This window comes from Triplophysa rosa, linkage group LG18 (assembly GCF_024868665.1).
Source record: "Triplophysa rosa linkage group LG18, Trosa_1v2, whole genome shotgun sequence".
Lineage (NCBI taxonomy): Eukaryota > Metazoa > Chordata > Actinopteri > Cypriniformes > Nemacheilidae > Triplophysa > Triplophysa rosa.
This window is the reverse complement of record NC_079907.1, coordinates 13,045,579-13,063,471: the sequence shown is the minus strand read 5'-3', so window position 1 is coordinate 13,063,471 and position 17,893 is coordinate 13,045,579. Positions and strand designations below refer to the sequence as shown.

General features: G+C 37.1%; 1 protein-coding gene across 1 annotated transcript in view; it reads right to left on the bottom strand.

The window, feature by feature from the left end:
• Positions 1-17,893, bottom strand: part of snx29 (sorting nexin 29) — a 103,880-nt gene that overhangs the window by 70,650 nt on the left and 15,337 nt on the right. The window contains exon 14 of the mRNA XM_057357802.1: positions 12,275-12,360. Within this exon, the coding sequence (XP_057213785.1) occupies positions 12,275-12,360 (86 nt within the window). The remainder of the gene's footprint in view (positions 1-12,274; positions 12,361-17,893) is intronic.

Sequence of the window (17,893 nt, the reverse complement as noted above, 5' to 3'; positions counted from 1 at the left end):
GTCAAACGCCTGCCTGCATAATTAATGCACAGACACCATTATGGAGCATAAAGTGCGAGGAGATGTATTGTTCAACGACATGGTTGTGTGTAATGAAAGGTTATATAACCTTAAGTTTTTGAATCAAGTTACCCTGAAATCTTTAAACAATAACCATTGCTGAACTTGTTAAAGTTAGAACCTGTAAAATGCAGGTGAGACTCACCTTGAACAAAGTTCTTGAAAGGATAAATATTAAAAATTATTTTGTCATTTACTCACTCTCATGTCATTCCAAACCTGTATGACTTACTTTCTTCTGCAGAACACAAAAAGATATTTTGAAGAATGTTGGTAACCGGACAACATGGACCCCCCATTGACTTCCACTGTATGGACACAAGACTACCGAGATATTTCTCAAAATATGTGTTCCACAAAAGAAAGAGTCATATACAGACTTTGAATGACATGAAGATGAATAAATGATGATAGAATTTGTATTTTTTGGGGTGAACTATCCCTTGAAAGCGAAAGCTTCATGAGCAGCGCTGCTAAACTTCCCTCAGTCTTCCTTAACCTTCCAGTTTCTTCCACAGTATTAAAATCGATACCAAGAGAGTCCATAAAGGTCAAGCTGTTAAAATTGTTCTATATATAGTCAAATGCCCTCATTTTAGCATGAACTGTTTTTACTTGTTCTTGACATGGAACATTTGTGGAATACAGAACTTTTCTGATGCATTGGAAGGAGACTATAATACAGCTTGACATAAACACTTCATTAAAGCAGTCTCAAAGCATTCTGAAATTAGAAATTTCATTGAAATACTGCAAATTATTACTTTATCACAGATGAAAAACGTAGCAGCCAACAGAAGCAATTAAAGTCTCAGAAGGTTATTCTGAGTAGGGATGCACTGATACCATTTTTTAAAGACGGAGTACGAGTACAGATATTTTTTTCTGATACTCGCCGATACCGATGGCTGTACCGTTGCCTGTATCTTTTCAAAACACAGTGAGACTAATAAAAATGGAATAACTTCATAGTTACAAACAACTCCACCTCAAACACATTATGAAAGAATAAACAATTGTATGTGCTTTTCACAAACCTTCAAAGCTAAATCTAAATCTAAATGTGAATCGACCCTTATAGAATAGCAAATTATTAATTAAATGTGAATCGACCCTTATAGAATAGCAAACTATTAATTAAATGTGAATCGCCCCTTATAGAATAGCAAATTATTATCTAAATGTGAATCGACCCTTATAGAATAGCAAATTATTAATTAAATGTGAATCGACCCTTATAGAATAGCAAACTATTAATTAAATGTGAATCGCCCCTTATAGAATAGCAAATTATTAATTAAATGTGAATCGACCCTTATAGAATAGCAAACTATTAATTAAATGTGAATCGCCCCTTATAGAATAGCAAATTATTAATTAAATGTGAATCGACCCTTATAGAATAGCAAATTATTAATTAAATGTGAATCACCCCTTATAGAATAGCAAATTATTAATTAAGTGTGAATCGACCCTTATAGAATAGCAAATTGTTAATTAAATGTGAATCAACCCTTATAGAATAGCAAACTATTCATTAAATGTGAATCACCCCTTATAGAATAGCAAATTATTCATTAAATGTGAATCGACCCTTATAGAATAGCAAATTATTAATTAAATGTGAATCGACCCTTATAGAATAGCAAATTATTAATTAAATGTGAATCGCCCCTTATAGAATAGCAAATTATTAATTAAATGTGAATCGACCCTTATAGAATAGCAAATTATTAATTAAATGTGAATCGACCCTTATAGAATAGCAAATTATTAATTAAATGTGAATCGACCCTTATAGAATAGCAAACTATTAATTAAATGTGAATCGCCCCTTATAGAATAGCAAATTATTAATTAAATGTGAATCGACCCTTATAGAATAGCAAATTATTAATTAAATGTGAATCGACCCTTATAGAATAGCAAATTATTAATTAAATGTGAATCGACCCTTATAGAATAGCAAACTATTAATTAAATGTGAATCGCCCCTTATAGAATAGCAAATTATTAATTAAATGTGAATCGACCCTTATAGAATAGCAAATTATTAATTAAATGTGAATCGACCCTTATAGAATAGCAAACTATTAATTAAATGTGAATCGCCCCTTATAGAATAGCAAATTATTAATTAAATGTGAATCGACCCTTATAGAATAGCAAATTATTAATTAAATGTGAATCGACCCTTATAGAATAGCAAACTATTAATTAAATGTGAATCGCCCCTTATAGAATAGCAAATTATTAATTAAATGTGAATCGACCCTTATAGAATAGCAAATTATTAATTAAATGTGAATCGACCCTTATAGAATAGCAAACTATTAATTAAATGTGAATCGCCCCTTATAGAATAGCAAATTATTAATTAAATGTGAATCGACCCTTATAGAATAGCAAATTATTAATTAAATGTGAATCGACCCTTATAGAATAGCAAACTATTAATTAAATGTGAATCGCCCCTTATAGAATAGCAAATTATTAATTAAATGTGAATCGACCCTTATAGAATAGCAAATTATTAATTAAATGTGAATCGACCCTTATAGAATAGCAAACTATTAATTAAATGTGAATCGCCCCTTATAGAATAGCAAACTATTAATTAAATGTGAATCGACCCTTATAGAATAGCAAACTATTAATTAAATGTGAATCGCCCCTTATAGAATAGTAAATTATTAATTAAATGTGAATCGACCCTTATAGAATAGCAAATTATTAATTAAATGTGAATCGCCCCTTATAGAATAGCAAATTATTAATTAAGTGTGAATCGACCCTTATAGAATAGCAAATTGTTAATTAAATGTGAATCAACCCTTATAGAATAGCAAACTATTCATTAAATGTGAATCCCCCCTTATAGAATAGCAAATTATTCATTAAATGCATTAAATTAAAAATATTAAAATATTTGTTTTTTCTGAGCTAACATTAACTGTCCAAAGATAGAACGTAACAAATTATTAATAAACAAATTTTAATGTAGGTAATGTGATGATTTCCATATAACACAGACTATCTCACATAGCTTGCAGTCCATAGTTTCATCTGGCTTTGATGCAATTTAACCCTAATTCTTAATATTACATAGTTATGCACATAAGAAAAAAATTGATCAAGTAAAAGTATGGTCGCTATGTTAACATGAAACGGTTCAATTAACCGTGGTAACCACCACCAATGTGTATGTTGAAGAGGCACATTAGCATGGGTGATCTACACCTGCGTTTACTCTTCATGTGAAGCCCGGGGACAGACAGAGCGGCCGGCCCCCCTTTGATAAGCCAGCAGCAAAGGTCTGCTTCTCTAATAAGCTCGGCTCTGTTCAAGCGCATAGTGTTCCTGGAGGGCCTCAGCATGATGCAGGCCTCTGAAGTCCAGCTTCATCTGAATAACGTCAGATAAGCAGACGGTACTCGCTGGAATGCAACTGTCTGTTGCATTGGTTCCTCTACATTTGCTACTTCTAATGCAAGTTGTTCAATTTCACTCAAGACAACAATAATTCATCATTTATTCACCTTCATGTTGTTCAAAATCAAAATAGACTTTCTATTTGAGAAATGTCTCAGGGGGTTATGTCCATACAATGGAAGTCAATGGGGGTCAACGCTGTATGGTTACCAACGTTCTTTAAAATATAGTTTTTTGTGTTCTGAAAAGGAAGTCCTACAGGTTTGGAATGACATAAGTAAGGGATAATGTACAGGCAGCCGACTGAAGGGGCTTATTTGGCGATAACAGCGGCTGCTTGTACATTATCCCGCTTATTACACGGCTACTTGGCACTTGAGAAAAAACTGGACATGAAATGTGAATTTGAAATATTTTATTAGCTCATTTTTAAGGAATGCAGACCTTCCGTGAGGAAAAGCCTTTTACTTTTGGTTTTAAGGTAAGAAACGACGTTCAAATGTCATGAACAGGCAATTTGGTTCAATCATTTGTAAATATAACGTCGTATATGTTATTAAAAGACATATTTATATTTTTTTTGTCAAAAAAATCCTGTCAAAATGATTTGCTGCATCCGGGTTACCGTGTGTTATTAGTTTTGAGAGGTTGTTATCTGTAAATAACGAACCTGCAAATGTCGCGACTGGCCAATCAGAATCGAGCACTCCGTGTAATAAGGGTGATTAAATAATGAAAGATGTGTATGTAATAATAATAAAAATAAACCCCCAGAGTATTGATGGATGAATGTAATCTCTGCCCTTTTCACTCCGCTGTCTGTTTCTCTCTTCCTCTCATGGTGCCACCGAAGGACCCAAATCGCAATAGTGCCACTGTCGCACTCCGACTGTCAGCGGAGATCTCGAGGTCCCCAGCAGTTGAGAACTAGAGTCGCCAGAGGGGAGCATCCCCGGAGGTGTCGGGCGACAGCTCGACAGTAAATGAAAAATAACCACAGGCAATGAAAGGCATCACCGGCCAGGTGCTCCTACTGAGGTACCTGGCGTCCACCCGTCTGCCCTCTCTATATCCGATCGGCCTTTCAATAACCAACACAGCTTGAGCCTGAGGCCGAGTGCCAGGGTCCCTGTTTAACCCGCAGGCGATTATAAAAATGTTCATTAACACCGATGGTTAACAGGTGATCAGGTACGTCATCCCCCTCGCAGAAGACCACCTGGCCCCGCCTACGCTCCCTCTCGTCTCCGATCTGCCGCGAACACACCCCCTCCGTTTAATAAAGACCAAGCTCTCTCGCGCATGGCGGGGATCCGCATTAGTCAAAGTAAACACAATAACCCACGTTACCCACACGCGGCTGCACACTCATCCGCACCTCTCGACCAAAACGGAGGCGCGAACAACAAACCGCTTTGGCTTCCAGACCCGAGAGGGATGGGTAAATACAATCCACTGTGTAATGAATTCGAAACGTGAAATTATTAACGGCTTTCTGACTGCGCTAGTGAATAATGGCCTTCATTGACTCATTAAATGTGGCTGTCGCGAGAGCGAGGCTAAAGCCCGGCACGTTTATTCATTTTTAAATAGCAACCCTGATCTATTTCCTGAACTGAGATTCATTTGGCCTGTCAGACGCTCCAATAAATGGATGCATTACGAGTCAATGAGGGCTGATGAAGCAATGCATCGAGTTGAACGCTGTGGAAATTTGGTATCATGATAGACATGGACGTGTCTGAAATCTTGTATTTTTAGATGATGCATCTGATGAAGGATATAATTCTCAACCCATGGTGTTCTGTGACCACTCATTGGTTATTGGTTCTTGCGTGTCTCCTGACAATGTTATCCACATGTCACATATTTTAACATAACATACTGGGATGTTCTGTAGATGGCCATTGATATGCAACATATGGGTGGCTAAAATACATTTAGATTCTCTTACAAAGGTATCATTTCACTTTAAATACATTTATTAAATCACTGGAGTTGTTATATTGTTGAATGGACGGAGCTTTACCATGCTGGCTCCCATATAAGATGCCGTAATAGACATTACATAAAATTATGAATTTGTGTTTAACTGAAGAAATGAAGTCATATACAGCTCATATACATTTTGCAGCTAGTTTTTCTACATGTATTATTTATAGGAATGTGTTTAAGTAAAATGAAGATTTAACGTTTTCCATTTGTAAACTAGTGACAACATTTCTTCCAAATTCCAAATTATATATGTTTTTTTTTTCTTTTATTTGCAGAAAATTGAAACTAGACAAATGGGTTAAAATGACTAAAAGATGGAATGTTTGCAGATCTTGAATACTGCAAACGAAACTAGTTCATATTCATGTTTATACAACACAATGCTAATGTTTTACATGTATTTTATGATCAGTTAAAAAATTTATATATGATGGAATAAGCCTGTTTGGTGGGGGGTTTTTTGCATTCTCTCAGACTTTCACATTGCTGTTTGGTGAGTTTATGTGGTTGCTGAGGTTTGTTTCTGTTGAAATTCAACAGACACTATAAGGAAATTGCCATAATACATGCAGAAATGCTGATTAAAGGCAAAACTGGAGTGGTATCTTCATTTTTGCAGTGGTTGAAAATCTAGGATGGCATAATTTAGTTAACTAAAGTAGGGTTTCATATTTTCAGTGAACTAAAGTGTTTTTTGTTTAACTTTTTAAATAATACAGCTTGCCTTAAAGGAGCCGTATGTAACGGTTAAGCTTGGTATCGCAGTCCAAATTCAAAATGTTGGCCAGGGTTTTTTACCGCCCCTCCTCCTCCTCAGATTCGAACGCTCACAGGAGTTGCCAGACACTTACAAGAGTTTAATGGAAAGCATCAACTCTTATGGTCTTTGCACATACAGTCCGAAATTTTCGTATGCGTTTTTTGTTTTTCGTATTAGGCGCTCGTTTGTACGGTGTTTCTGGATTGTCAAAACGGCTCTCAAAATGCTTGCTACGGATGCGAAAAACGCAGAAAATCGAACCCAGTCTGAATCTTTTTATGACGGACGAAAATATCGGAAGGCAGTGTGATTGAAACCACGTGAGGTCGTATTTATTTTTTAACGTGCGGAAATTTCAGATGCAAATTTCTCACTCAATGTGCAATGGCTTTTACACTTTACGTTTATCTGATCATTTATACGTTTGTAGCAAATATAACCCAATCAGCAGCTCGTTTCAGAGGTTGCGTCCTCCGGAGATCGCATTTACGGGCCATATTGCTGTCTCGTTTAAATAAGCGTAATAAAATTGTATATTACTCCTCGTAAGTTGTAAAATAATATATAGTAATTCTTTCTAAGTTTGCAACGTAATAGTACCGGAAAGGGTGGAATCTGCTATGTCTGACCCAGATCGTTTGTTTGCTGCGATAAGCTATGATTGTCACCAACTGGTAAACGAGCTGTCGAAATACACTAGTGGGTAAATCGTCAGTGGGCGGGGTCACACGGACCAAAAAAAAAACAGACATTCCGACACGGAACACACATTTCAGAGTGGAATAACTGGCTATATCATTGCTTTTTGGACAAACCAATAAATGAACTTAGCATGTTTCCTAAATGTCTACGAACATTAAGGTATTGTTTTGATTTAATACATTAAAATTATTACATATAGCTGAGTTTCCCAAACGGGGGTCACGAACCCCTGGTGGTTCACGATGGAATTGCAAGGGGTTTCAGCGGACGCACGTACCTGGTCCGAAGTTTTTATATTTTTAAATTTGTGTTAATATTTTACTGGAAATTAATTGTATTAACTAAAATTAAAACTACTCAACAATTATTGATTCTTTGCAGAGGTCTACCAGAAGTTAAGTTTGGGGCCACATAAAAATTGTTTCCAGTACTTTGAGAAAAAAGATTAAATTGTAAAGAAATGTTACAGGTTTAATAATAACAATAGTTATGATATAAAATACTACTGATATAAATGCTAAAACAGATTAAAAAAAATTCTTAAGGTTAAACATACAATGTTCTCTCAAATTATTTTAAAAATTACTTAAATTCTCAGGGGGTACTTCAAGTAAATCATTTATGTCAAAGGGGTTCAGCAGACAAAAAAGTGAAAACCCTGCCTTATGGGATGGCAATATGGTTGCACACCTTCAAATTTCAGTACATCATCTAAGCACTAAGTCACCTACTATATCATGAATATTAAGTGGTCAGCACCCTACTCATCTGACATACTACTTTTTCAATACATATTCGGACACGTAGATTGATATCTCCACAAAAATCAGGTAATGAGTAACTGAAAAATACATCACGCGAGTTCTCAGTTCACCTCACACTGATACAGATTTATAGCATCCTACAGAACTCCCATCTATCCTCTAAGGCAAATGTAGGGATTCTCTCAGCTCGGGTTATCCCAGAACTGATGACTCTTCCTTTGACCCACATATCTGACGAATGAGGAGAGCGAAACCCCAGCTGCTCCAGCTCCCCTTTCATTCTCCTCAAGCGATGAGATGCTTACAGTAGCCTCCATTATTTGCAAGATTTTCTGCTCCCTTCCAAAGCCAAATGAAAGGATATTTAAAACGGGAATGAAAGCGATTTTTCTATTCCCAGTTTTAGTCAGAATGGGGCGTTTACCTAAATGCACATTTTAATACAAAGCTTGAAAAACTGTGATAGTTCGACTTCAGGAAGAGGAATTTTAAAAATGTACCATGACCTCAGGTAGCATGAGATCACATCAGGAGCTTATTTTGTGTGATCACATCCTCACACAACATGACAAAGGTCTGTATTGTGTGACTGTAAATTAGTTTAATATGTCCTAGCCATCCTTTCCAGTTGCTGTTCAACATCAAAGTCAGAGTACAGTACGACACATCATTAGCCCAGAAGACATGAAGAAGAGAGGAATAATTTAGACTCGGCTATTCGTGGCTTCAGGTTTTTTTTGTAACAATGTGGAGAGAAGAAAGGCGTAGAAGGAAAATTGAGAAATTTGCATTAATCGTGCTGCATTAATAGCATCTCATCCTACAAGGAGCCATAATAGACCCAGCGCCGCGTGCAGCCGTAAAAGGCCTTTTATTAGGCATCAGTCTGGTGTTTCTCTCAGCTCACTCTCCTGTGGGACTTCCCTTTCACACACAGATCTTACTGACACTGTAATCGCTGGAGTCGCGACTGCTGATGTGTGGAGACGCGCATGTTTGTCGAATTCATTACGGCATGAAACCCGACCACAAAGGTTCGCAACCGATTGTTGCCAGGTGCACATCACCCAGTGAACCGGATTTATCGGAAGGCTGAGATACAAACTACCTACCCACACAGGAATTCTGATAAACCTTTCACATTTTAGTTCCCGCTAGGGATGTGACGGTGATGACATTTTCCCACCGGTTAATAGAAGCGTAAAACACTGGTAGTACCGGTGACACCGGGGGTGGGGGGTTTGCTGTGGGGTGGTCTAAGATGCGGCCGTGTGCATGACGCATTTTACTTTCAGTTTTGAATTAGGGGCAATTCGGGAACTACAAAAAAGTACAATGACATTTGCTTATATTAAACACGGACCTTGCAAAACGAATACCCACTGCACACACCATGCAAAAAATAAGAAACAAATATAAAAAACCTTAACGTCAGATAGGTTGCCTTTAACAAAACGAGTAATCACGACACAGATCAAGCAAAATAATAAATAAGAAACGAAAATAAAAAAACTTTACGTTAAATAAGTTGCCTATATTAACAAAACGAGTAATCACGACACAGATCAAGCAAAATAATAAATAATAAATGAAAATAAAAAACTTTACGTTAAATAAGTTGCCTATATTAACAAAACGATTAATCACGACACACACTGTGCAAAAAAAATAAAAATAAATAAGAACAAATAAGAAAGTGAATACGAAACGAAAAGCGTTTATGTCAAATAAATAAATACATAAGAAAGAAACTAATAAGAAAGGGATACGAAACGAAAAACGTTTATGTTAAATAAATGGCAAAGCACCGGCTTTTTAAAATTAGAACAAAAACAAAATTAAAACTTAACCGGCTCTTGATGACAGTGCTTACCTATTCTACTAGCCTACATGTTCTTTGACAGAAAAGCCTCCGCCATCGTCTTGTCAGTCAGCACTTCACTCTCCTCACATGATGAATAAAATCGAATTCCTGCTGCTGATCTTTTGTTCTGCTTACGCTGAATACAGCAGATGCATTCAGACGCGCAACTGTAGTTTGGTCTTTAACTAAACTAAGTGATTTATTACTATAAAAACTCAAAATGATGGTGGGGGTCGGTGCCGCAGTGGACAAGTGATGTAATCGGTTGAAGGGTGGACACCGTGTATCACCGGTGACACCGACTATCCCAACAAGCCTAGTTCCCGCCACAAGGCACTCTTTCAACAATGCATAAAAGCACTTCACGCTGAACTTACAGAAACAATAATCTTCTGATGCAATATGTTGATGAAATGATGTACAGACAATTGAAATATCTACTATATCGCAAGACAGCTGTGAAATAATAAGACACAGGCTGTTCAAACATACGACGGTTTCCCAATATGGGATGTCATGTCATTTATCACACACATGCTAATGTCTGCAGAAGAGAAGGAACAACTGCAGTGCAATATTTCAACAAAAAATTTGATCAGAAATAGAAAATTTCTGCATGTTTTACAGCCGAGCTCAAAACCTATGAAATGCAACTCATATATAGATGTAAATGATCATCAGATCTGTCAGTAACTTCAGTTTACTAGAATTTTACATTATTCTGATAATTGAAAACATTTTTTTTAAATGTTAAATTGATCCAGTATCACAGAAGTAAATGAAGAATAATATACATTACAGTATTTAGTATTGTTTTAAAATATTTTCAAATTTTTCTGTTTAATTTTGGTGTTAAAAATCTACTATGAATACAGTTTTACAAAAAAATGTTTTATTTATATTCGCCAAAAGTTCTGCACAACATGTCGGCACACAGTCCACTGGACCCCTGGCACCAACTTAAACTTTTTTTTTAAAGAGCCACGAAACACTAAACAACATTTATTTAGTTGTAAACAAAGTTGGTTGTGTTGCACATCATAGAAAACAATGTTACCAACTGTGAGTTATTACAGTAGAGAAAGCTAGTTAATTTCTAGCTTTTTTGCGCTATTTTTGCCTTCCGGGTTTAAAATCCTCATCTGGCCAACGTCAAAGGATGTGACGTGGCGATGTACTATAGAGGGTATGCATTGACGTCCCTTTCCCACGTGAGCACACCAGGACACGCTCCCTTGAGTGGTAAAACTAAGGCAAAATGGCTGCATTCAATAGGAGGAACAAAAAACCGGGACTAAAACACGCAATTATTCGCTGAAACTACAAGCAGCTGGACTCGACGGTGATCCTTACGACTACCTTATGACTTACAAAGGAATCAAGTGTTCTTGGACACTGAAATGTTGCGCGGAATTGCGTTTAATGATTTTGTAACCATTCATTTTTCCCAGTGTTTTACCACTCAAGCAGACGCGTTCCGGTATGCTCTCGTGGGAAAGTGACAACACGTGCATACCCTCTATACTGTAGTACATCGATGACGCGTCAGTGTCTCATTATTATTCATGAGACTGTGTTTTCTTGACCAATGAGAAGACATTTCACCTACTTATTCCTGACAGCGCCTTGTGATTGGAGCGCCCGTCTCCCATGCCGGAACCTTCGCCGGTTTTTAACGGCTGTTCTTCTCACAGCGTTCACGCCCATTTTAAGTGCATTTGGGAAAAAAACGACATTGCGGTAGAATGTAGCTGAAAGGGGAGGTTTCGTGACACTTTAAATCAACCCATTTCCAATTTTCAAAGTGCATCCTGAATTTTGGGATAGATTTCAGCCCAGAGTTTTCCATTTTGGTGCATCACTAATCCGAAATGTTTCTTGTAAGCCCCCTAGGAGTTGAAAATGTCTTCCCATTAAACGCATCACTGCACAGATAACTACACATCTTACACAAAACATAATTAACAAAATATATCTGTCTTTGATAAGGTGGTTTGATCTGCACACCTTTTGAACACAAAAATATCTCCTAGTTCACGAGAGACATAAAATGTCTATTAAATACACAAAAAGTCAAATTTTCTATGGGTTAATGGGTAAATGAACGAGACGTTATGCTAATTAATCAACCAAAATTAATTGCAAATCATTTATAACAATAGAACTTAAAGATTAAAATACAGATACCCAATCACAGGCAAACCTATTTAACCAAATTCACATAAGAATGAATGGAAGTGAAAATAGCAGTTATCATCACTTCACGGAAAATGTATGTTATATTAACAGCCATATTAAATGTGTTTCATAAATAATCGCTAAACTCTTAAAGGGATAGTTCATCCAAAAATAGAAAAAATTCTGTCATCATTTACTCATCCTCGGGTTGCTTTGTTCTGCTAAACACAAAGGAAGATATTAGGAACAATGTCAGTAACCAAACAGATCTCATCGCCATTGACTCCCATAATATTTAGTTTACCTCCTATGGCAGTCAATGGGGGATGAGATCTGTTTGGGTACCGACATTCTTCCAAATATCTTTCTCTGTGTTCATCAGAACAAAGAAATTTATACAGATTTGGAACAACCTGAGGGTGATGACAGAATTTTCATTTTTGGGTGGACTGTCCCTTAGCATCTGAAAATGTTACAGAGCTTCAAGAAAGGAGCTGAACGGTGACCACAACGCCTTACCATCATTGCCCTGGCTGCCTTCTCTCTTCAGCATCTGTACAGCACCAACATACTTCTTCAACTGGACCTTCAGAACCTCATTCTCCCTGCAAAACCAACCAAGAATGAAGATAATGTTTCAAAATGCAAAACAAAACAATGACGCACTGTGATTGAACTGTTTGAGATTTATTGCAACTATCTTTGAAAAAAGCTAAAAAATCGTTTTGTTTCTTGTGAATACAAGAAAACAAATCTTGAAGTACGGAAACCTTCGGAAGGCCAACAGAAGAATCTAACACTGACACACAAAGTTCAAATGAATCTGCAGCATGCACAGGCAGCCCACGGTGAGCCTTCCATGGAAAGCTCCCCACAGAATTCAATTCCAGCAGCTGCTTTACACTGTAGGTTTAAGAGAAAGAGACCTGTGCTTACAGGGCTGGTTTGGGAAAAATCAATCAGAATCAATCCAGGTTGTATTACTGTGAAAAACATTCTTTGCTATTCCTCCAGGATGTCTTTTGTAACTCGCTCATCACTACCCATTTTATACCCCTTCAATGGATGGGGGAGAATAAAGGAGCTCGGAAAGGCGTCTGGAAGCCTCTCAAAGGAGTGGGCCCGGTCGTTTTTCGCACCGGCGAGCTGTGTGTGGTTCAGCGGCGATTTAATTAAAGTTAATAAGTGACAGCATCTCTGTGGGGAGGATTCGGCGAGTCAGGTGCGCCACATTGATCTTTTCCATTGCGCCTGCAGAGCGAGCCGTGGTATTCACACATGATAGTATATTCATGTTAGAGAATTAACATCCAGCGCAAGAGGGGGACCGCTGCCTGTTGATGCCCCTTCTAAGGGCTTATGGATCACATGGTTTTGTACTTAATGAGTGCCGCCTTGGATAGACCGATAATGTCATTCACTACAAAGTCTAAAAGAGGCAGTATTAATGCGTGTTAAAATCATATAGAACAAAAAGGTCACTGATCTTGACATTATTCATTACACACCAGGTCAGTGGTTTCTAATAATGGTTTAAAATAAGACAAGTTAAAGCCTTTAGCTTTAAAGTGAAGATTATAATATTTGATATTGAAAAACCACCTTCTACTCCAATTCAATATGCAGAATCACATTATTAATTCATTTAATAAATTCTAAATTGTGTGACTTTATAACAATGTTGTTTGCTTGAGCATCCCAAAAAGCCGGCATCAACACTGGCCCAACGGCATACATTTATGTTTGGTCTACCAAGAATAGACAGGGAAACCAGAACAACGGTCATTATTTTTGCAATTTTTCTTCATTGGCGGCGCAAAAATTACACAGTTCACCGTGACTTATGAAATATTCTGTCATTTGGAATATGAGTTGAGTGCATAGTGACGTTTTAGTAGTACTGTTGTTTCCATCAGGTTGGCTGGGGGCCCATTTATGTCCAAACACACTCAAAACCTCACAACTATATTGCGTTTTAAAAGCACTCTTCCTTAAATGTAAATCCATTAGTGAAATTGGATCATAGACAAAGAATTAACTAAATAAGCAACAAAGAAGAGAGAAGCAGAACAACCTCAATGTCCTCCGTGTGATGAAATACAGAGCGGCACCAGTCAAACGAATACAGAAGAGTTGACAGACTGTCAGTGTACACACAGCACATTAAACTGATCACAAGCATGTTAAGATGGACATGAAGACAGGCCCAAGCTAGGAACCAAATTTGTAGACTAATGTGTTTTTTTTCACACTGATTGGGCCTTTATGACATCCTGCACTTGTGACAATTAAGTTCAGTTGTTGAAACTCTGCCAGTTTATATTCAGGCATCCTGGCCTTTCTTATTTTGGAGAATTGTTCTTTGTTACAAATAATCACAGAGTGCATCAAGATTTACAATTTACAACTTTACAATGCACTCAATTAACCTGCATGCCAAACAAAAGTTTAGGATTCCTTACTCATTCATTATTTATATTTTTTCCACATTTTAGAATAACAGTAATATAAATGAATATAATATAATAATATAAATAATATAATAATAATCATATAAATGAACTCTATATGTGACCCTGGACCACATAAACAATCTTAAACTGATATTTCAGGCAAGAAATAAAAATTTCCCCATGTTTTACTCACCCTCTAGGCATCCTAACTGACTATTACTTTCTTCTTGAAGAATAATGCAGTCGGAGTTATAATACCCCTTATTACACGGCTCATTGGAATGCTTGATTCTGATTGGCCAGTCGCAACATTTGCAGGCTCGCTATTCCCAGATATCAACCTCTCAAAACACACGGTTACCTGGATGCAGCAAATAATTTTGACAGTTTTTTTGACAAATGAAATGTAACTATATCTTTTAATAACATATATGACTTTATATTTACAAATGATTTAACTAAATTGCCTGTTTGTGACATCTGAACGTCGTTTCTTACCTTAAAACCGAAAGTAAACAGCTTTTCCTCACGGAAGGTCTGCATACGGTAAAAATGAGCTAATAAAATATTTCAAATTCACATTTCATGTCCAGTTTTTTTCTCATGTGGCAAGTAGCGGTGTAATAAGTGGGATAATGTACAGGCAGTACATAATAAGTACATTATCCCTTACGTATCCTTTCACTAAGCTTCAAAAAGTGCATCCATCGATCAAAGAACGGCTCGACACGGCTCCGTGGGTCTTAACAAAGGTCTTCTGAAGCGAATCGATGCGTTTGTTTAAGAGAAATATTTATATTGACAGCGCTATTAACGATAATGTCTAGATTCCGTTATCCCTCTGCTGTGCGTGAACCAGAGGCTTGTTTTACCGTCAAATGACGGTGAGGAAAGCTCCCGCACAGAGGAGAAGGTATCCTATTTGAACAAAACGAAAAATTACGCCGGATAGTCACCGGAATAGTCACCGGAACTTGCGAAATGCCTGCGTCTGCCAGACGCAAGTAAAGATCATGTTCCAAGAAGATATTTTGTAGGGCTGCACAATATATCGAAAAATTGTCGTTATCTCGATACTAGTATATGCGATATCCATATCGCAAAGAGATGCGATAAATTAAATTTGTTTCATGTGTCAATCATTTGTGTGTTGCATGCTTAGATTGTCCAAATTGGACCAATCAGAAGGGGAATTACTATCTTTATACCCACCAAGTAAGTGCTATTATACTATTGGCTAGATCGCGGGCCCAAAGGTGAACCTAGCGGCTCAAAGCAGAGAGCGGAGAATAAATATGGCAGGAATAGAGACGAGCGAGGAAAATGACGGCGACGAACTTGTGCCTAAAAAGAACGGTACGTTACGTCTGAAATATGGCAATACTTTGCAGGGCTCGACATTAACGCTTGTCCGGGAGAAGTGAATGTTTTGTATTGGCAAGTGAGAGAGAATTTTACTTGCCCGACCGGACAAGTACCTTGAAAAAAATTAATAACAACAGTGCGACATATATGTACAGTAGAATAATACGAATATGTGCATTAGACAGAGCTGCGTGTATGTGTGAAGTGCGTTTGTCGTGGTTGTGCTTACGAACGCGGAATCCTGTTATTTCAATGTCATCTGGCTGTTCTGCTTGTCTGAGTGAATTACGTGCACAGTTTAACAATCAACACGGGTGATGGTCGAGGATTTATCTGCGTCTGCACTGTATGAGGACATGAACACATGAACTTCATCTCCTGAGTTGTTCTGAGAGTTTATTTTACTAGCGTTTTACTGTTTGAGTGAAGCTATTGGCAAACACAAAATCTTGAGCTTCCCAGAAAACCCGTCAAAATAAAAGTCCTGTTGAATTGAGCACACTGTAGTGTTAAGTCTAAATGTTTGCCTCTTCCTCGATAGTTTTTTTTTTAGCCTGAATTATATTTAATTATATCAGAAGAATATATATTACCTGTTTATTTCAGTATGATAATTACATATACATAAATAATAAAAAATAGCATTTCTCTAGGAAATGTTACATAGCAAGAAATATCGTTATCGCAATATTCAACAACGTCGCATATTTTCTCAATATCATGCAGCCCTAATGTTTTGTCAATTTCCTACCATAAATATATCAAAACTTTATTTTTGTGAGTAATATGCTATGCTAAGGACTTAATTTAAGGCGATTTTCTCAATAATTTGATTTTTTTGCACCCTCAGATTCCAGATTTTCAAATAGTTGGATCTCAGCCAAATATCGTCACATCCTAACCTAATATCAAGGCTTATTTATTCAGCTTTAATATAAAAAATTTCACCCTTAAGACTGTCCAGGGTCACAAATTACATAGTAGCCACCATTCGCCTAGAATTTGCTAAATTGTTCTCTTGGCATTTCATCATCCAGTTTCTTGAGGTCTTAATCTTTTTTTAAACAGTATTGCAACTGACTCTTGTTAGCTGCTTTTATTTATTTTTTGTTCCAAGTAATCCATTTAAAAAAATGTTTTCTAATATAAAGAGATAATAAGAAATAAATATGTTAGCACAATTATATCTTCGTCTACAAAGTCATTTCAAACACTGAAACACCAGTTCTGCAGAAGCCTGCAGAGTGCCCCACATAATTCTGCAAAGACTCCGTGTGGGACTGGACATGAGCACGCATGACAGAGTCTGACAAAATGAACAGTCTAGACTCTCCACCCAAAACCCATTTCTATCCCCTAAGGCTACATGTAAATAAAATGTCGAAAAAACAAAACGTATCGTAGGACAAGCATCAAATAATGGCTGCTGCTACCTTAAAGGAAAATTTTGTCCTCATATTTTCACCCTCAAGTTGTTCCAAACCTGTATGAATTTTGTTGTTCTGCTTAACACAAAGGAAAATATTTGGAAGAATGTTTGTAACCAAACCACATAAAACTACTATGAGAGTCAATGGTGGCCCAGAACTGTTTGGTTTCCCACATTTTTCAAAATATCTTCTTCAACAGTTCTTCTTCAACAGAACAAAGAAATGTATACAAGGTCTGTAACAAACTGCGAGTGAGCAAATGATGACAGAATTTTCTTTTTTGGGTGAACGATCCCATTAAGTACGCCAGAACAGGAAGATTAAGGTCAAATACTTTCTAAAGTGAAACAGCTTGATCCCTGGACGACTTGCGGACTAAACGCTCACAAACTATGAAATACAAAAATGTTCAGTCTACGGCGCACTGGCTGTCAGCACTTAAGAGACACATAACTGAAGTGACTTTAAAACAAGGCCAACTCGGTGTCAGTTAGCCTAAATGGGCTGATGAAGAGTAAGCGGAGGGATGCGCCATCCAGGCATGGTACAGATGTCAACAGCACGATGCTGAATGTGGTTTTCTCCCCAATAATCCTCACTTTGACACAGCATCATCCTGACAAGCCTGCCGCCTGCTCTCAGCTTTCTGTCCTCCTACTGAGCTAAATTAATTTGTTCATTCACTCCCCACATTATCCCCCTGAGGAACCACTACATTAAAGCTGATGAAATGCTCACAAAAGCAAGATGCCTCTCCCAATAATCCAGAATCACTTCAGGAAGAGAAAACCACTTGCACAGCACTGGCACCTGCAGCAGACTGTTAGTAAAATGGCCTGCACTGGTGATTCTCAACCGGTTTGGCTTCAGAACCCAGATTTTACTTTGAA